Raw genomic sequence first — 21556 nt, forward strand, 5'->3', positions numbered from 1 at the left:
CATATCTAAAAGAAGCTCAATACTGAAAAGGGCTGCAGGTTGCTGGCAAGGTGTCCACGTTTGTTTTGGTAATATAACTAAGCCTACCTTTTCCATGAGTAGGGCTGCTCCAAGGAAAAAATTAGGAGGGCTTGGAAACACTGATCACATAAGTGATTCTGCTCCTCTGTAGATGTAGCAGCTTTAAAGAAATATTAGTATCTGATTTTTTTTTTATTGGCTTGAATGGAATGAAGTCAGCATGGCCGAGGTCCAGTTTTTCCCTTGCTGCATTTGTGCCATCGTTGATGCTCATCTGACCTTGCAGTGTATCTCTGCAGGGAGGCAAGACAGGGCAAAACTCTTCTGCCAAGAGGAGCTGAATTGGATACTGGGCAACTTTACATTTAGGTGGTCTGTTTTGTTGAAATGTACTTGTATGTATTCCTTCCCAGCCCTTAGGGATGGGGGGAAATGACATTTTCATGCTCTTTTGGCATAGTGTCAAGAATTTCACTTGCTTCTTAGGCTTTTGCTGGCACTTTTGGATTTGCTTTAGATGCTCCCTAATTCATGAGATTCTCTCCTGCCTCTGAGTCTTGTTCCTTCTAAATCGAGGTAGCAGCTCCAAACCCCTCTGTGGCAGTTGTTAACTGTTGCAGAGCAGCAGCCACCGCTGCTGTCACAAAGACCCCAAAGAGCAGGCACTACGCTGAGCTTTCCACCTCATGGGTCCTGCTGATTTACAAAAGCTGAAGGTACAGGTGTCTTGGAGGTGGAAGGATCATAAACAATGAGAGAGACTGATCCCAAATTTTGTAAAATTAATTTTTCAGGAATGTTTGCGCTATTTGGTGAATTAGGCCAAGAAAACACGCAAAAGCAGAGTTTTTACTGACATACCCTGTTTCTGAGACACACTGTTCGTGTTGACATTGAAAAAAATCCTTACATCACGTCCCCAAACATAAGAGAACTATTTTCTCCTGGTGTATGTTACTTCAATGACAGTTGTGCTTTATCTGCTGATGAAGATGTCATCACAAAAAAGGAAGGGTCTCAGGCTCTGCATGGTGATGGGAGGCAGTTTGGGTCCTGGGGGCCGCTGCTGGGCTGGACAGGCAGGGTTTGTCTGAGTCTTTCATGTGGTCCAAGACCTCTCATGCTCCTTTTGACATCCCAGTGTGTATGGCTTCCTGATCCTCCCTGGCAACATACAAGCATTAATCTCTCTTCCTTCATCTTTTCTAAATGTAAAAAGGAAATAAATTAATCTTGACTCCTAAGCATAAATTACATCACAAGATGCAGTTCCTCGAATAAATTATGCAAGTGGTAGTTTTTTTCCCTTTTGCTGTATAAGACCACACTTTTCAGAGTAGCTTGCTGTGCAGATGTGGCAGGCATAAGTTGCTGCTTCTCATAAAGCTGAAACTTCCACTTATAGAATCCTAGAATCACAGGATGGTTTGGGTTGGAAGGGACCTTAAAGCTCAGCGAGTCCCAACTCCCTGCCACGATCAGGGACCCCTTCCACTAGAGCAGCTTGCTCCAAGCCCCTGTGTCCAACCTGGCCTTGAGCACTGCCAGGGATGGGGCAGCCACAGCTTCTCTGGGCACCCTGTGCCAGCGCCTCAGCACCCTCACAGGGAAGAGCTTCTGCCTTATATCCAGCCTAAACCTCCCTAAGTGTAGAACCATTCTCCCTAGTCCTGTCACTACAGTCCCTGACGAAGAGTCTCTCCCTAGCATCCTTGTAGCCCCTTCAGACACTGGAAGCTGCTCCAGGTTCTCCATGCAGCTTCTCTTCTCCAGGCTGAACAGCCACAGTGTTCTCAGCCTGTCTTTGTATGGGAGATGCTCCAGCCCCTGATCATTCTCGTGGCCTCCTCTGGGCTTGCTCCAAGAATTCCATGTCTGACGACATCAAAACTGTACACAGTGCTCTAAGTTATAAAGCAGGAAATACACTGCCTCGCTTAATATTTAATCAGTTGAATTAGACTTCTGACACTTTAATCCCATTGAGTAGGACCATGTCCTGTGAGTAGCCTCATTGATTTGTCCCACTAAACCAGTGACGGAATTAGGTTTAATGTTCTGTGCATGACTTTGTAGGTGATTTGTGATGCTACTTGCTTCCAAAGAGCTGTCTGTCTGCTGGGTGGTTGCTATGTATCTCTGGAGGGAAAAAAATGCAAATTTGCATTGAGAAAACCAAGAGTGACGGTTCTCCTTTCTATTCTCCTGTATTTTCCTGATCTCCACACAGAAAAGAAACTGTTTCATGGCTTGCACTGTGGTCAGGCAATGTGCTGCACCTCATTCTGCTGTTCTGGTTTTGAAATTTTGATACTTCCTCCAAACTACCACCCCCTTTTTTGTTTTTCTCTTCTCTCCTCTTTCCCCTTATATTATTCAAGATGCTCCTGCTCATTGCATAGATGAGCTTTGAAGGTCCCTTCCAACCCAAACTATTCTGTGATTGCCAGCGAGCCATGGGTATGTAAGTAAAGTATGCGTGCTGACTTTGGGTTTCTTCCCTGGACAGTGTCTGAGCTGGTTACTTCCCCCTTTTGAAATAATTAAACGTGCACCTGTACATAGCTATAATGGGCACACTTCTTATAGGTGAAAAAGGTTGTGGTTAAAGCTATTTAGAACTTACTCTCTTTTAATTCTTTTAACATTCTTTTAATTACATTCTTACAATTTACGTTCTTTTTGCTCGTGTCTGTGTAGGTACACCAGAATTCATGGCCCCGGAAATGTATGAGGAACACTACGATGAATCTGTGGATGTCTATGCTTTTGGAATGTGCATGTTGGAAATGGCTACCTCAGAATACCCTTACTCAGAATGCCAGAATGCTGCTCAAATTTACCGGAAAGTCACCTGTGTGAGTAAACTTCCTTCATTTGTACTGGAATTTTGTAGCGTGATGGCTGGGACCGATCTTGTTCAGCATCTGTGTTGGTGACATGGACAGTGGGATTGAGTGCACCCTCAGCAAGTTTGCCGATGACACCAAGCTGTGTGGTTCGGTTGATACGCTGGAGGGAAGGAATGGCATCCAGAGGGACCTCGACACGCTTGTGAGGTGGGCTGATGCCAACCTCATGAGGTTTAACCATGCCAAGTGCAAGGTCCTACACCTGGGTGGGAGCAATCCCAGGCACAGCTACAGGTTGGGCAGAGAAGAGATTCAGAGCAGCCCAAGGAGAAGGACTTGGGGGTGTTGGTTGATGAGAAAATGAACATGAGCCGGCTTCAGTGTGCACTTGCAGCCCAGAAAGCAACCGTATCCTGGGCTGCATCAAAAGGAGCGTGACCAGCAGGTCGAAGGAGGTGATCCTGCCCCTCTGCTCTGCTCTTGTGAGACCTCACCTGGAGCATTGTGTGCAGTTCTGGTGTCCTCAACATAAAAAGGACATGGAACTGTTGGAACAAGTCCAGAGGAGGCCACGAGGATGATCAGGGGACTGGAGCACCTCCTGTATGAAGACAGGCTGAGAAAGTTGGGGCTGTTCAGCCTGGAGAAGAGAAGCTGTGTGGAGACCTCATAGCAGCCTTCCAGTATCTGAAGGGGGCCTATAGGGATGCTGAGGAGGGACTCTTCATTAGGGACTCTAGTGACAGGACAAGGTGTAACGGGTTAAAAGTTAAAGAGGGGAAGTTTAGATTGGATCTAAGGAGGAAATTCTTTCCTGTGAGGGTGGTGAGGCACTGGAATGGGTTGCCCAAGGAAGCTTTGAATGCTCCATCCCTGGCAGTGTTCAAGGCCGGGTTGGATCAGGCTTTGGAGCAAGCTGCTCTAGTGGAAGGTGTCCCTGCCCATGGTAGGGTGTTGGAACTTAATGAGCTTTAAGGTCCCTTCCAACCCTAACTATTCTATGATTCTGGGATACTATGTGAATGAGGTGTCAGTCCTGTCGAATGTGTGGTGTGTTGTAGAAGTTGAGGTGTCTGAGCTCAGGGTTGCACAAGCCTGCTGTAGGTTCATGTGTAAGTTTGCAGTTCCACAACTGGATCCTGTAGTTTATACTGCTGTAGCATAAAGTATTTTCAGTAGTCTTAGTTGCTGATTTAATCTCCCATCAGCTGAAAATACATGTAACTGTTGAAGAATGAGCAGGGAAAAAAATCTTTGCTCTAGTCTTGCCTCCTAAACAAGGACTTTTCAGATTTGATCAAGTTTCCCAGGACTTCCTTTTATGTTACAGCCAAAATACTTGTTTATATGGTGGAGGATGTTTGATTCAGATTTCCAGAATATATTCCATCTATATGTACACGTAAGAAAATATCTGAAGATATAAAAGGGAGAATTTAGCAATACTTAGTTTTGGAGTCAGCCAGAGGAGCTTTGTATCTGCATTTTGGAACTCTGCAAAGTCTGGTAAACCGGAGAGGAACCATAGAAATGGTTTTGCTGCATTTTCAGGTGAGGTTAGGCTAGAGAAGTCAATCTAAAATAATCTTTACACTGAACAAAATACCCTGTCCCTCGTTCTTACTCCCAGATGATAAATCTGTTTGTCTACATGAGCTGTGCTGTGAATGCTTGAAGAAACTCTTGACTCTGTAACATGCAAATCACTGACTGCAGAGAAATGAGACTTGCTAAAGGCTTTGGCAGCTGTAGTTATATTCTGCTCTCCTTGGTTAAGTGAAACCAAGAGTTACAGGAGGTTCTTTTCAGGATAGATGATGTTAAAAAGTCTAGTTTGTCGAAGATTGTCCCAGGTACGTCCTTCCATCTTCCATCCACAAAAGAAGAGAGTGAGCTGTGTGGTTTGACCCTTGTGCATCACCAAAAGATGCAGTCAGCACACTCGGGATGGGAAGAGGGGAAGAAAGCTGCACTAAAACTTGCGAAGAGTAGCTACAGATAACATTGCTTTTATTTCTTTGACCTATGAGGTAGGAAGAGTAGTTAGGCTTGAACAGGAGATACATTGAATGGATCCATCTCTGAGTCTCCAAAAGTGTGGTCCCAAAATTAGTATTCCTCTTATCCAACTGCTTGTTATGACCAATAGTCTTCTCAAATGAGACATAATAATAACTGCTTGATTTTGAAAGGTTCTTGAGACCACTTGCCTCTTTCAAGAGGTTCATAGGGTCAGGCTAGTACTAATAGGGTTCTGTGAAATCCCACAGTCAGCAAACACTGCTCGAGGTCAAAATTGTGTTATGAATTTTGTTGTACACTAATTGCTCACAGTCAGTATAGAGATCAAACACCCAAACACTTGCATGTGCCAGATGATGGGTTGATGTGCAATTCTAATTTTTATAGCTCTAGTTTGTACTGTTCAATATCTGTCTTTTCCCACCACTGATGACTGGGATGCCAGGAAGCTGGTGCTTTTGTAGATGGCTGTGCTAACAGGCTGTACTGCTGCTAACCTGGTGGGAGAGGGAGGATGTAAATTACTTGGGAATCTGTGTTTAAAAGCTGAAGTCAGTATCACAGGACACAGGAGGATGTCCCTGCTGGCAATGAGAGATGCCATCGCTTTCTGAAAGCAGGAGGACACATCTGAAGAGAGGAAGTAGCTTTAGTCCATTTTTGTGTAACCTGTTGCAAGCTGACATTTGTAGCTTGATAAACCTGGATCTTTCCCAGTGGATAAAGGGGACCTACAAGAAACCTGGAGAGGGCTTTGGACAAGGGCCTATAGGGACAGGCCAAGGGGAATGGCTTTAACCTGCCCAAGGGGAGACTGAGATGAGCTCTTGGGCAGAAGCTCTTCCCTGTGAGGGTGCTGAGGCGCTGGCACAGGGTGCCCAGAGAAGCTGTGGCTGCCCCATCCCTGGCAGTGTTCAAGGCCAGGTTGGACACAGGGGCTTGCAGCAAGCTGCTCCAGTGGAAGGGGTCCCTGCCTGTGGCAGGGGTTGGAGCTGGAGGAGCTTTAAGGTCCCTTCCAACTCAAACCAGGCTGGGATTCTGTGATTGCAACCCTGGTTTCTGGTAGTTTTATCTCTTCCTGGAGCGTAGCTTTCAACCCACAGTTACTCTTAGCCATCTGGAATACTGGAAATTCAGACTTTGCACGGCTCCTATATCTCATTTATCAAAGCAATATCCAAGATGGCAAAGAATAATGATTAATCAGAGGATTCCTAATTAGATGTTACATTTCAATTTGCAGACTTAAGTACTCATTTTTCTAAACACTGATGAAAGCCTGAGCGACTTATTTTTTATGGCAATAACCTTTACATAGCTGAGGATTATATGGTAAGTTTTTAAAATTTTGTAAAACTGGTCTTACACTAGCAATTTTAGAGACGGAAAATCATGCTTATCATAAAGAAGTAATGGTGGAGAAGCTGTTAAAAGGTCGCTTTGTTACTTGTAAGGGATATTTTTTTTAACAGAACTGTCTAGCAAGGGAAGCTGAAGCAGATGGCATCAGGCACAGATTCATAGAATCACAGAATAGTTAGGGTTGGAAAGGACCTTAAGATCATCCGGTTCCAACCCCCCTGCCATGGGTCGGGACACCTCACACTAAATTCTAGATTCTTTAGATGGAAAAGCTGGTATTGCTGTCCTTCCAAGGAAAGAGTTAACCACCTCCCTGTTAGGAGGGAGAAAGTCCTGTGAATGCCATGAGCTGCATGAATTGTCAGACAGGGAGGAGGAGCAGGGGGTGGACCTCTTAGTGAGGGTGCAAGAGGAGCAGCAGGGAGATCCCCTGTCCCAGAAGGAGCCTCCAGCTTGGGCTCAACAGCTTCTCTAGAGGAGCTGCATCCGCCGGAGAGCTGGCGACAGCAAAGGACCCCACTACGACCCATGTGAGCTGCAGCTTAGGGGTGAGGGAAGCTGTTGCTGCTGCTGCTGCTGTGGAGGGACAGGGATTTGGGGTGTGGGTCCTGAGCCATCACCAGACCATGAGGTCTGCTCTGTTAGCTGGGGCTGTGATGACTTACAGCTGAAAAGACTTTAAAATCACTTTCCATGAAGGGTTAAGGGTTGGTAATGCAGCAGCTACTGCTAGCGTTGGGTTTTACTAGACTGAAATACAGGGTAGAAATGGAGCTTAGGCTGAAACCAGGAGGCTGAATTAGACTGCTGTCTTCCAGTGTTAGATGAGGTTGGGGGCTCTCAGTAGAGCCAGAGGTGGCCCAGACCTTCTCCAATTGAGGGGATCAGTGGTGTGGTGCCCCTGAAGGCTGTCACGTATTTCAGCTTGTCAGTGAGAAATTTACTTAATTTTTCATAAAAGTATGGGTTTATGCCCCAGAAATGTAAGCACTATTTTTAGTGTTTTAAAATTGAGGGCTAATGTAATGTAAAAAATATATTTGCTGATGCTTGTATTTTGAAAACTTAAATTTATTCACTTTTCCTGCCTTGGCCTCAGCATCAGGGTGGCAACCACGGGAGCTGTCAGTAGTATGCAAAGGGGTTAGAATTGCTTGCTAGTGTTTGCATCAAGCAAGCAATTGCTTGCTAGTGAAGGTACAATAACCACCTTATTCTTCAGACTGCCTCTAACCTCACTTTGGGTTACTCTGGGCTGCACATTCCCACTCCTGCCCAGCACAGCCAATGTGTTAGTTTGATTTTGCCATTATAATGCCTTTTCCAATGGTTTCTATTCTGTTCTAACGTTCTATCTAACTCTTGCCTGCTAATAGGCCATAAGATAAAAATAAAGTCATAGGTGTTGAGTCCCATGCCTTGGTGGTCCTTATTGGTATGGAAAATAGAAATGTTACCCCTCGGAGACATTACTGTTCTGTTTTAAGATACTATGCATTATGTGCATCTGCAGTGTAAGATTATTACGGTTATTTATGTCAGGGATCTTTTATTCTGCCTGGCCATATTCTCATGTCTTAATTGCTGCCTAAGTTTTCTACACTTGTTTTTAGATCTGTGTAAGTGTATGTCCAGGATGAAGTGGAAGTAATTATTAACTGTACAGAGGGGCTGATTTCTTTGCCAGACAAGACATGCTTGTAGGACTTGTCACCTCTCTCTACCCTTTCAGCCTGAATTGTGGAGTGTAAACATTAAAGCATTCATATGCAATATAAATAGAAAACACATGTTTTTCAAGCAGCAGGTCCAAGGCACGTTTTCTGCAGTTAACTTCGAAGTGATTTCCTGGTCAGCATATTTGCAGTGACCTTCATTCTGATGCCATAATCTCATTTTTCATGCATAACTGGATGGGTTTTTTTCTTAGTTCTTTTTGTGTGTGTGTTCAGTCATTCTGCCGAGTGATTTTGATGCAGACAATAGCGATGAAGCATTGGAGCCTGTGAGCTTCCCATGCAGCTCCAGCCCAATGTTTTCTTACTGATGTGCTGCAGAATACACAGCAGGCTGGCTGTAGCTGCCAGGGGTTTGTGGTGACCTTGCTGGGTTCAACAGCATGAACCTGTGCTTTAAAACAACCCCCATGTTTGTATTGGTTTTGCATTGTAAATTTCCATCTCATTTCTGCTATATAAATGTATTGAATGTTTTCCCAGGATTTGCAGACTATATTCTGTATTACCCAAACAGAACAAATGCTATAGCTGTAGCACAGCAACAAAGGACAAATAATGCTAAAAGTGTCATTGCACAGACTTTGTTTCAGGTATGTTCTGAGATCTGCAGATAATCTTCTTAGGTTAGCATTAGGATTTAGTACCTTTTTGGAGTGAAATAGAGATGAGTTTATAATTGTACACAGCGAGCTGACTGACGGATGTTGTGGAGCAAAAGTCTGGCAAAACTGAGAACTTTATACCTTCACTTTATTAACTTCCAAGTGTCTGTGGGAGGGTGGAATTGCAGTTGGAAACATGATTTAAGCTTGTTTGGAAGAAAGATTTTTCATTTTCTAGGAATTGCATGAGTCTAGAGACCACCTTCAGGTAGAAGGTGGTGGTTTAGTCCAAAGTCAACTGTACCTAGATAAGGAGGGCACCTTCTAGGTGAAAGGAAAGCCTTTAGAAAAATCCCTAACTGACATGGGTCACAGGTGAAGTTGGCTTGCCTGGCATATGCTGTGCATCCTATACAGTGTCTCTGCTGATGGAAAGATCACAAGAGACTGGTTTTAGGCCTCTGAAAAAGGAACTTCACAGAGTTGCCCCCGACAGGAAGGTTCAAACTTCAATGTCGTGTATGTGCCTGTCAACTCGATTCTTACACTGGAGTGCAATGTATTTCAAATGTAATCACTTCAGTAGGAATGTGAGGAGAGAAAGTGCTGGCGAGGGGTTCAGAGTAAATTATCCTGGTTGAGACAGAGAATTTATCAAAAAGGAGATTGTTTGATCTTCTCTCATTTTGCTCTGGATTACATAGCATTTACAGAATTTGCATGAGAATGTCTATATGCACCTTCTGTCAACGAGTTGTCCCTGCATTCCAGATACAGTGGTGTTGAATTTACTGTTCTGTACAAGACGGCTGTACAGTTTTCAAGTGTCATAGATAATTCCTTAGCTAATATACTTTGCATTTTGGTGCCATACTTCCTTGGGAATGCTCAGGGAAGACAGATGGCTTTTGTATAAATGAATGCTTGCAAGTAGAAACCTGCTTTTCACATAAACCCACTTGGCTGTCAGGAGGGCTGTAAGCATCAGGGCACAGCACGGTAGGAAGGGTTGCAGCATGACAGTGAGATGGCCTTGGAGATTTTACTGAAGAGGAAGGAGCAAAAGCATGCGACAGCATATGGGCATTGGAAGAACACACTTTGGCAAAGTACTTCTGTTCACTGTGCATATTTTGCCCTTGTTTGTTTTAGTCATATATTCATAGCTTAGCTGTTCACTAGATTAATAGAATAGATGTTCCGAGAGGAGTCAGTATTCCTTCCAAAGATGTTGGAAGTAAAATGGTGTTTGGAGGAGTTGCTTTTTTTTTCCTTTTGTGGAATCAATTTGTAAGGTCGGAATTCAGGATCAGTTCTCAGGTATCTCTCAAAAAGACCATTTCCAGGCAAACCTGCTTTACCAATGCCCAATATATCCAACCCTGCATCAAGCTGGACCATGTAACTGAAGATTGTTCGTGAATTCTGGAAAAAAAAAATTAAATTGAGATACTGTAACATTCATGATGCTATTTATATCTTATCTGTTCAGTGTGTGTTAAGATACCCATGAAAGCACTCTGCAATTATAAAAAGCAATTGGCAGGTTCCCTTGAGTGTGAAGATCCATGAGCAATATGTTCCTCTAGGTAGCTGGAAGCTCTTCAGGTGGTGTGGTGATAGGTGCCTCTGCTGCTTGGTTTGAGGCCTTTTTTTGGTGTTTGGGGTGTTGTGTTTCACACCTCACACCCTGTTAGATTGATACTGATGGACATTTGTGGACTATTTTTCAGTAAACAGTAAGATTGTAAGTAAGATGTCTTTATTACAAATTCTTCCTGCTAAGTGTCACTGAGATGGAAATCAGTGGTTTCCTATAGCAAACTGCAGTGTTGGAAAATGTAGATATTCGTCCTGTTGCTTTCCACTCTGAATTGTCAAAGAGTTCTTCAGACTCCTCCCCATCTGAGAACACAGTAAGTTCCTATAGCTTCAGGGTATATAGAGGACTCATTCTAAAAATGTCTTTTGGTGGTACTTTGTTTTCTTTCATTTCCAGTTCTGAGCTCTTGATGCACTGTGGTGCTTTTGCTTGTTTTGAGCAAATTGAAGCCCAGGCACTCCTAGCACTGTGACACATTTTTCTAATATACAAATCTGAACTCTCATAAGTAACATTTAGGTTTGCTTTAAGCAAATAATTCTTTTCAGTGGGTCACAGCCAGGCAGCCACAGATACAGATCCTTTTGGTTTGTTCCTACAAGACTGGTTTGTGTGGATCTCCGCCGCTCTCTGCTGAGGCAAAACTGGGAAGCTGAGCCTTTGTGCGATTCTTCTGTCTTTTTTTCCCAGATTTATGAATTACATCTTTCACTCTTAGGTTTCAAAACAAAAAGGGACCGGATGACATGACATAAATAAATTCAAGTTTAAAATTGAACCTGAGGCTCGAGTAGCAGCAGAATATTAATGAGAAGACAAAAGTATAATCTGATGCTGGAATATTCAGAAATTCTCAGAGAGGTGCCAGCCCTCGTTGAAATTCACCCATGACATTTATTCAAGACTAAATTCAGTCAAGTGCTCACAGATACCTTCTGAAATACATATTTTATTTTTGTTATCCAACTGAGACAAAAGTCCCCTCTTCAGAAGGTCAAGCTTCCGCATCTGCCACTGCATGATCCATCACTGACTTTTCTTTCAGAGTGAAATTTTAAAAGGATTTCACTGGAGTTAAATGTCCCAATCACATTCATTATGTGCTTAATCAGATTCTGGGGTTTTTAGATAAAGGAAATCATGTTTCCTTTATCTTTCTTTTTTATTATCCTTTATTCTTCTTGCTGACTTCATTGGAAATGCTTGGGTCCTTAAGTAATAGAACCGAACTGTGGAATCTGTTTCCAAACTAATTTTCACCCCCACACATCTTGTTTTACTAGGTAGGGAGGTTCTGTGATTTTGAAATTGGTTGTTGTTGTTGTTGTGATTTAAGCTGAATATCACACATAAAAAGGGTTACTTTTTGTGTTGCCACTTTTCTTATCTATGGCCGTGTATGTACATAAATGTGTTCACAGGAATCTTCTGTTGAACTGCATGGAATGAGTTGCCAGCATTACAGATGTTGGGGTACCTGTTAGTTGTTTCTATGTTATTTGGCAAGGAGAGCAGTAGGGTGGCCATGCTGGAAACGATGGTGGTTCCTAATGGATCATGCCTTCCTCCCTGCCTGCAACCTGACTGTCATGGTTTAAGCCCAGCTGGTAACTCAGAGCCATCTGAGCTCGCTCACTCCTTCTCTTCCCCCCCCCCGCTCCTGGATGGATGGGGTGGAGAATCAAAAGCATGTAAATCCCACGGACTGAGAGAAGAGCAGTCCAGTAACAGTCTGTTACAGCTGAACCCAGGACACTGGCATCAGAAGAAACTGTCAGGCTGGGATCTGAAAATGCATGTGTGCGTTGACTGCCCAGGTGTTCCCCGTAGCTTGCTGTTTAGTGTATCTTGATTAAGAAAGATGTCATGATACATAAACTCTCATTTAGACTGAGAACTTGCATGCTACCCTCTTTATGTTGATACATGTTTTAACTGTGGCTATATAACCCTGAGGGGTATCATGCTGAGCTAAGATCTTCATACTGGCATATTAGGAAGTAGGGAGAGATGACCTGACTGCCCTAGAAGTGTGTGTGTGCTTCTTTTAAAGTTTCCTCCTGCAAGGAACAGTTGGGTTTTCTCCTTGAAAGGCCGTGCTTATAGGTTAGCTGTTCCAAATCTGGAACTGAACGCTATTCCCAGCAAAAATGTTAACATTTGACAGAGACTGAACTTGATTTATAGGTTGATTTATGTGTTACACCTGCTCTGCCACTCATTCCCCATGAGATTCTAACAATGTGTTGGGGAAATGCAGGAGTTACAAAGAGCCGTTGGGCATGTTCTCCTGCTCCCCTACTTGCTTTTGGGGTTGGGTTTTGATTTATTTTTTTTTGTGGGGTGGAGGTGTTGAAGAGCGTTGGGGACATAGAAGAGCGAAATATTGAGACATTTGTGGGAAACAGGAGTTTGGAATATGCAGAGGTACTTTTGACTCATTCTTTAAACTGGCTGTTTGAAGAAAAACATGATTATCCGTCTTTGTTGATTTGACATTTTGAGAGTTAAGACAAAAAAAAAAAGAATAATTTCAGAGAAGAGTTATTTTGAAAATTTAAAATTTGCTGTTTCTTGAATATTGACTTCAAGATAGAAAGGTGAGGTTTGCAAAGGTTGGTAAAGAAAAAGGGAGATTTGACCTGCGTCCGTTCATGTACAAACTAGTGTGCTTAGTTTTTGAAGTGCAGTGGTACTTAGAAATATGGTAATCCTATGTCTTCAATTCAATTTTGCATTTAAAGTATTAGTTTCTCCAAGAGTTGAATTGACTGTAAAATGTAGGAAAAATGTTCTTAATTAAGAGATACAATGCAATTCTTTTTCAAACTAAATTGTTTTTCTCTGTCCTTTTTAGGGTATAAAGCCAGCAAGCTTTGAGAAAGTTACTGATCCTGAAATTAAGGAGATAATTGGGGAGTGCATTTGCAAAAATAAAGAAGAAAGGTTTGTTTCAAGTAATCAAGTTTTGAATTAAATAATGTGTATGCAGAGATTTCAAAGCTGTCTGCAGGTTTTTGTTCTGGCCTCTGAGTTTCTCCTGTGCAGGAGAAAATACAGAATGGAAATACAGCTATAAATGATTGTCTGCTTTCCTGCCAGGAATGTCAGGATAATTGAATAAATGCTGTTGGTGTGTCTCTCAGCCTCTCAGCTTCAAAGAATAAGGTCAGAAGCACTATTGTAGACATACTAGCTAATGTATTCTAGCACATTCTGGCATAGCTGTCTGTAAAATCTCACTTTGGAGGTTCTGTGTGGAGCATCAATCGTGGTGGAGGTCAACCATGAGTGTGACATGGTAGATTCACCCCAGACAGATTCTGTTGGCTCATTAACCTCTGGATGTGGAGACAAATTGTGCCTTGTTTCCAGCTTTGGTTTTAAAATCTAGTCTTATCCTGGTTTCTCCTAGATAAGTGTGCCTGCTATTCAGTATTTCAGAACTTTCACAAATACAGTTTTTAGGGACCTCAACTGCCTGCCTAGAGGGAACCTTTTTTTTTTCTTTATGTGAGATACTCAGGAAAAACTGAACAAAGCTATAATCTGCATTTCTGTGCATGCTGATGGGGTATGAATATTGCTGAAGCTTTGTGAAATAGGAAATATCAGTCGGCAGTCCTCAGTAACACTGCAAATACTGTGTCTTTTTGCTAAGAACACAAATTTGTTAGGGATGAAGACCAAACATACAGCTAATATTTCCTACCTTTAACACCAGTTTGCTATCACAAATTTCTCTGAAACTGCTTAAGACTTGCATTATTTGAATATTCTTTATATCCATTTCAGATACGAAATTAAAGATTTATTAAGCCATGCCTTTTTTGCTGAAGATACTGGGGTAAGAGTGGAACTTGCAGAAGAAGATCATGGTAGGAAATCCTCTATTGCCTTAAGACTCTGGGTAGAAGATCCTAAGAAACTGAAAGGAAAACCCAAAGATAATGGAGCCATTGAGTTTACTTTTGATCTGGAGAAGGAAACTCCTGATGATGTTGCACAAGAAATGGTAAAATAACCTTCTGACAAAAAACATATATATATATATATATATATATTTAATTGTGAACGAATCTGAAAGGACAGCAGGAACAAGTCTGGTAAAGTAACTTCCACAGAAACCATTCCAGGTGTCTAGTTTAAGCAGTTTGCATTGATTTTACAATGAATACTGCAAGAAAGGAGTACACAGGGAAGAACTAATAACTGCAAAATATCATTCCCAAGTATGAGAGCAGATGCATGAAACGGTGTTCCAAACAGCTTAGGGACCATAGAGGCCTCTTCTACTTTTACATTTCAAAAACTCTTTTGCTGATTTCTGTTAGCTGTTGAATGTCTTAAAATTAGTTTGGGATCTGTTTAGTTTCAGACAGCAGCTTGAAATGAATTAGAAGAGTTCAAAAGTTCAATCACAAAATACTCCACACTGAATTCTTCAAAACACTTCTTTCCATCTTTTCTGTCAGCTTTGCTTAGGAGGAATGTAGGTGAAGAAACAGTATGGTCAGCCAGTCTTATCACCAAACATACATAGGAAACTAGAGTCAAGCCCTCAGCAAAGAGTTAGGAATTAGCTTTGGATTTTTTAACAGATAAGTTGAGCTTCGTGAGTTTCTGTATCTTCATAACTTGTAGGGTTTTGTTACAAAACCTATTCTGTGTTCCAGTTTCACTGTATAGTCCTTGAACCCATATTTTAATGATGCCTTTACTGCAGTTTTCTGGGTTTTCCAACGTCATTGAGTCAGAATCAGTAAGCACTGAGTCAAGAGGCTGAATCTTCTTGTGCTTGCAGAAATGTTCCTATTATAATCTAAATCCCAAGGGATCCCATGTTGTCATCATCACTCCTGTTCTGCTTAGGAGGCACTCATTTTGGTAATGTTGCCTTAGAATGCTTGGATTCACCACTATGTACTCCAAATTAGTGGGAGAAATTCGGGTTTGTCTGTCTTCTTGTTAGTTTGCAGTAGGGCATAATTCTTTATCGTTATTGATGGGGTTTCAGTAGTCAGGCCTTCCAGGCTGTCCAGGCAATGTGGGCAAAAGGAACCTGAAGCCTTCTAGTGGGTTTGCATCCTGGTTAACTTTGACAACCAGAGGCTCCTGTAAAAGTGCATGTCTTTGTTAAACTTCAACCATTTTCTATGTAGATATGTAGGAATAAGAATTTAAAAAAAAAAAACCAACTAATATGACAGGTTTTCAGTGCCTTCCCATTGAGCTTTGTCATGAGGAATCTACTGGCACATTAGTTAATACCATACAAGTTTCTCTGGTCATGTGTGGTGATTCTCTTGAGTAACTCCCTTTTGTCTTTAGCATTTGCTAGATCCATCAGTTCAGGAATGTCACTAAGGTCTGAGGGCACAGGCAGTGGAAAGTACCCATATCCATCTCAGGCTATATTTTAAGCTGCTTTGCATATATTCATTATAAGCAGAAAAAAAAATTCTAAGCTGTAAAACTGTCTTATGTTTGGGCAAGAGCAAAGAAGGGAAATCTCCGGATTTCCTCCATGTATATAAATGCTTTCCAGTCTGTAGAATGTGCATGTTAAGGATGTACGGAGAGCAGACAAATATCCGGTAGGTTATTATTAAACTAAAATTCCTACACTACACTGTAGGAAAGTGCGCAAGCAAACAGCACAAAGATGAATTTCCTTTGTATCTGTTGAACAGTTGAATTCTGAGATGGTCTTGTTCTCTTTTCAGTCAAGTGTGGATGGTCTGCTTTTGACTCGGTCACAGGCTTTTTCTTTATAAAAGTCACTCAATACTGACTGGCTTTACTGTTTAAGAGAAGTTGATTTGAGATTAAATTGTGCTGAGATTTTGTTGTCGTGATTTACTGTGACATCAAGCACAACAACGTGGGAAACTGTGTGTGCTGGCAAAGTTAAGGCGGTAATTTAGGGGTAGGATGTGCACTCCAGTTGCATTGCTCAAAGAGTATTTTTCAAAAAATCATTTTTTCCTCTTTTGTCTATTCTGTTTGTTCCCCCCCCCCCCCAAAAAAAAAATAAAGAAAAACCCAAACCACAACCAAGAGGGAACCCACCCGCAGTTGAATTTGCTCTCTTCTTCTCAGTGGTTGTCAACTGGTGAATAAATTTACCCAATTATATTCATGTCTTAGAAATTACACATTGGTGTTTTAAAATGTGTTAGGAATAGAAGCTTTATTCAGAGCACCCATCAAGCTGTTGATTTACTGTTCTTGTGAGGAGAACATGTAATTTCCATTCTTTCAAATAGATGTTTTCTCTGTTGGGAAGAGTGAAGCAATACAGGTGTGTGCACACAATCTTGATGTGTTTGTGCCTCCTCTTTAGATTGACTCTGGATTTTTTCATGAAAGTGATCTCAAGATAGTTGCAAAGTCCATACGTGACAGAGTAGCATTAATACTATGGAGAAGAGAGCGAATTTGGCCGAGGATGCAGTCGGAGGAGCGTCGGGACTCTGAGTGTCTGGAGAAGCTGAAGACGCCACATGCACAGCAGGTCCAGGTCACCTACCTTTCTCACACTGGTCACCATGTCCTGTCAGAGCCAGAGGAGCCTGAGGCAGACCAGCATCCCTTTCAGCAGAATCTGCCCACCAGCGTCACCTCTGTTGCATGTAAGTCTTGGTTTGGCTTTGTGTGCATATGGTGAGGAATGTCAGAGGGTGAAAATCAGCGGCAGTCTGATCTCGGTAGTGAGATGAGCTGCTCTGGAAGCTTTTTCACAGTAGCTCAAAGAACACAAGCATCTTGGGGAGATTCATAACAATCTCGAAAGAAAGTTTCAAGAAAAAGTATATTGTAGAGGTTTGGTCATACGCATTGGGAGCACCAGACCTTGTGGGTTGATACTGCAATTATTGTTGAGGTCTTCAGATCATAGAATCGCAGAACCAGAGACTGGTTTGTGTTGGAAGGGACCTTAAAGCTCCTCCAGCTCCAGCCCCTGCCACGGGCAGGGACCCCTTCCACTAGAGCAGCTTGCTCCAAGCCCCTGTGTCCAACCTGGCCTTGAACACTGCCAGGGATGGGGCAGCCACAGCTTCTCTGGGCACCCTGTGCCAGCGCCTCAGCACCCTCACAGGGAAGAGCTTCTGCCTAAGAGCTCATCTCAGTCTCCCCTCGGGCAGGTTAAAGCCATTCCCCTTGGCCTGTCCCTGCGGGCCCTTGGCCAAAGCTCCTCTCCTGCTTTCCTGCAGCCCCTTCAGGCACTGGAGCTGCTCTCAGGTCTCCCCTTCAGGAGCCTTCTCTTCTCCAGGCTGCCCCAGCCCAGCTCTCTCAACCTGGCTCCAGAGCAGAGCTGCTCCAGCCCTCACAGCATCTCCATGGCCTCCTCTGGCCTCGCTCCAACAGCTCCATGTCCCTCTTGTGCTGCTGCCCCAGAGCTGGATGCAGGACTTTCTCTGTCCCCCCCCTGCCCCCAGGCTCTCTGTTTTGTCCTAAGCTCATGGCCCTGAAGCAAGGGCAGATCAGGGGAGGTGGTTGCTCTTGTTCATACAGTCTCTGGTAGCTGCAAGCCAGTGATGTGCCAGCTCTTCACATTCAGCTGGTGACTGATTCAGGAGTGATCACTGGGCTATTTCAGTCCTGTTTTAATTCCAAGCACTGATCTTGGTCTGTCTCTGAATAAGTAACTGCCTGGCTTTGCTTGCCCAGCTTGTTGTTTCTTCATTTTATTTCTGAGCATCAGGCTTATCTCTAGCAAACTGCAGGGTATGAAGAAGCAGTGGTGTTATTTCCCTAAAGTAACTTGTCTCTGGCTCTGTCTTCTAAAATCAGCCTTTATTACTAAGTCAAGCTCTGGTATTGAAATCTTAATCTGTTCATGCTTTTTAATATCTTGAGGGAAATGTGGTCAGATATTTTTAGCTTGGAAAATTTGAAATTTTATACAAGTTCTTGTTCTTTTTTTCTGGCCACTTTTTCCAGTAAAATCTGATGTATGTCTTTTGCTGCTAAACTATTAATCATAATATTTTTGTTTTGCTGTTCTGTGGAAGTATATTTAAATTAAAGATGCATTATCTTTAGCAAAGAGACAACTGCTGCTTTAATTCAGGTATTGTACAAATTGCTATACAGAGGTCTGCTTTGAATACAAGAATAACCAAGCATGCCTGTGCAAGAAACAAAACATTCACAAGATATAGAAATGGCCATATTTGCATAACACTCAGAATATTGCAGTATTTACAAAGCTTCCTTTGTGAAACAAAATTGAAATAATTTCCTTTTTTTTTTAGATCATATACTTATTTCATGCTGGCTAATTCCTTTGAGAAACACCCTAATTATGACTCTTTGTTTCCCGTGGTATTTGAGTCTGCGTGTGCTTCCCATGGTTCTGTTGGACATGAGTTGGCAGAATTCTGTACTAAATATAAGCCCCTCAGTTTATGTCTTACTCCTCCCCAACTTTTAACCAGGACTTAGTATTATTTGATAATTCACTATCAGGTACCTTTGAACAGTATCTAAGTGATGTTAGGCCAAAGACCTCTATAAATTACTGTTCTACCAATTCACATAAAAATCTGAGGTCAAATGTAGAATTGAAAATCAATAACTTAATGGGTGTAATGTGAGTTCTATAAACGTCTGAGACTGACTCACAGCTTTTACTTTAGCACTCGACTGTCATGCTCCGGGGTTTTTTGAGGTCTTGAATAATTTTTTGTAACAAAATGGAAGTGTGTGTGCTGCAGAAACCCCTGCCTTGGAGCAGGGCCATGCTGCCTCTCCTTAGAAATGAGCTGAATAAATCATAGAGGGTAGTTTAATTTTGCAAAAAGCCAGTTGGGAGAATAGTTTGTGAGCACTGAAGAGAAATGTCATCTCTGGCGCTATTAAAAAATAATTTGTTATTTAAAAGCTAAGTAAGTGAAACCTTATTTGGAATATGGAAGAAAGAGAAGATGGAAAGTGTTGGAAAAAGAAATAGCATTTAAATTTAGCTGTAATTTAAGCCATTCTTTTGTACTTGTGTTACATTTTCCTTTCAGTTCTGAATTTTAAATCTGTTACGTGCTATGTGGCTTCTGGATACTTATGGTCTTGATTGTCTCATTTTATTTCTCAAATAAAGAAAACTGTAGCTTATGCTCAAAAAGAACTGGGCACCTGTACTTCACAGGCTTCCAAATGCATTTTAAAATCAGTAATACTCACTGGTACAGTTTCATTTCCATTGGACAAGAGTACCTGTAGCTGTGCAATTCTGCAGGTTAGCTGGGCAAACACTGCAGGAGAAACTCCAGCTGAGCTCTGAACGGTGCTGCTAAATCACTGCAAACATGCAATTTATTTTGTTCCCTGCTCTTCATCTTGAGGCATTTCTATCTACTCAATTAGGATTTGATTTGCTGAACTCGTAAGTTGTACAGTACAGAGAATTTTCTAATCTTCAGTGCTACTAATAAAAAAAAAGGTGTTAAAGTGAGTGCATCCCTGGGAGATGTAACCCTGAAAGACTCCATGATCTGCTAGGAGCTCTACAGTCGGGGTTTGCTTTCCTTTCCTCCTACAAAATGTAGGATAAAATGTAGTATAAATGTCTGCAATTCTTAATGTCAACCTTATGCCCTTTAAAGGGAATATCATGTGCCTAAAATATCATCGTGCACAGAAATCCATGGGGGTGGGTCTTGGCTTAAGAGAAAGCAGTGCCTTTTGTAGAAAATTACATTTGTGTTGTATAATTAATTTACTTAATGCAAAGGGCTGGGGTAGTAAAAATGCTAATGACATAAACCAGTGTTGACCTTGCTCTAAAATCATTACTTGAACGTTTGGAGTTGAGCTTTTAATGAAAAATATTGTTCTTGCAGCTGACAGCACATTCGACAGTGGCCAGGGGTCCACTGTTTACTCAGACTCCCAAAGCAGCCAGCAAAGTGTCATCTACTCGTCCCTGCCTGATCCGGTACCTCCTGCTATCCAGCGGGTGTACAGCCCACCTCTGAGTGAGAGCCAGGCTGTGCCTCACGGCCTTCAGCAGCTGGGGCACTACCAGCAGCCCTCAGGAGTAAGTCTGAAGCTTTTACAAATCATTTTGTGCTCTAGATCAGACTCAGTGGCTCGTTTATAAGTCTTGATTTCAGGACATGTGGATTCCAGAGCTTGCTTTATATATCCCTCACTAGCTCTATTGATGGTGACTTGCTCAGTAATGCATTTCTGGTTGGTCTGCAATGTGCACTTAGTAGATGGTGTGTGGCTCTATTTGCCATTCTGAAGAAGTGCTTCACCAACAGATGTCATAATTGGGGTAAAAAAGCTTCTTATCCCTCCTTTGTCGCTGAACTACATTAGTCACTCTGCAGTGATTAGTTTTAAACTCATGCATGTAGTTGAGAACTGTTCCTTGGGTGGTATTTTTTTTTTGTTCACTGTCAGTATAGCCACACGTTATTATTCCTTCATTTGCATGAGAACCTCTTGGGTCTGATGTTTCTTCTTGATGACAAAGGTCACACATCCAGTCACTGCCTGGGCTCTGGGTTTGGATTTAATCTTGCACAGAGTCAGTCATGTTACATCCATTACTGAGGCTCCAAAATTAGGCACTGATTTTGTAGTAGCCAGACATTCACACTTGCTCCTGGTTTTGTGTTGTTATGACCTTGACCAAAAGCAATTAGTGGAACTACTGGTGCAAGAATAAACGCATGTGAGTTAACATTAATCTTCAGGTGCTTCCAGTGAGAGGCACAACATGAGTGTTGTGCTTCACTTCAGAAGCTGGTGCACTAACATGTTCCAGTTCCAGCCTGCACTCATCACACATGACACCACACAGCAACCCCAGCATGGCTTTGACTCCAAACAAAACATTCCTTCCTCAAGAACCAGGAGAGGAAAACGCATATCTGCAGACCAGAGAAGAGGCAGCGGGCATATTGCCTCTGGTGGCACTGGGGACCTCTGCAAACCCTGTGGAGCTAGTATTTCCTCAACAATCTCATCAGACATGCCCAGCTTGCTTATTTCAGTCTAGCCAAGATCAAATGTGTCAGAAGCCTTGATGCCTCTTGAAAGCTCTCATTCCCACTGTGGGAGTAGCCAACTCCCACAAAACTCAGTGTCTCAAGGGGGAAGAGGCTGAGACACCACGTGGCAGAAGTTTAGACCTGTCTCTGTTCCATGAGTCTTTACAATACATAATTAGCCAAAAGATCAGTTCTTCTCCCACGAGATCTACAAGGGTTGCAGAGAACATTCTGCCTTCAGCATGCTCCAATGCTGAAGAAGCCAACGTATCTGGACAGTCCCAGTCCTGTTGTAAAGTGTGTGCTGGCAAAGCACTGCTGGCAGAGAGTGAGCTGGTGGCTGCATCTA

General features: G+C 42.4%; 1 protein-coding gene across 10 annotated transcripts in view; it reads left to right on the forward strand.

Annotated features, from left to right (window-relative positions):
- WNK2 (WNK lysine deficient protein kinase 2) overlaps positions 1 to 21556 on the forward strand; it is a 128254-nt gene that overhangs the window by 50865 nt on the left and 55833 nt on the right. For all 10 annotated transcript variants that reach the window (XM_062619592.1, XM_062619588.1, XM_062619589.1 and 7 more), the window contains exons 5-9: positions 2722 to 2879; positions 13059 to 13147; positions 13997 to 14216; positions 16548 to 16836; positions 20047 to 20243. In XM_062619592.1, coding sequence (XP_062475576.1) covers positions 2722 to 2879; positions 13059 to 13147; positions 13997 to 14216; positions 16548 to 16836; positions 20047 to 20243 — 953 coding nt within the window. The remainder of the gene's footprint in view (positions 1 to 2721; positions 2880 to 13058; positions 13148 to 13996; positions 14217 to 16547; positions 16837 to 20046; positions 20244 to 21556) is intronic.

Source organism: Pezoporus occidentalis, unplaced genomic scaffold, assembly GCF_034315485.1.
Source record: "Pezoporus occidentalis ecotype Australia unplaced genomic scaffold, CSIRO_AGI_Poc_V1 ctg212, whole genome shotgun sequence".
NCBI classification, from domain to species: domain Eukaryota; kingdom Metazoa; phylum Chordata; class Aves; order Psittaciformes; family Psittacidae; genus Pezoporus; species Pezoporus occidentalis.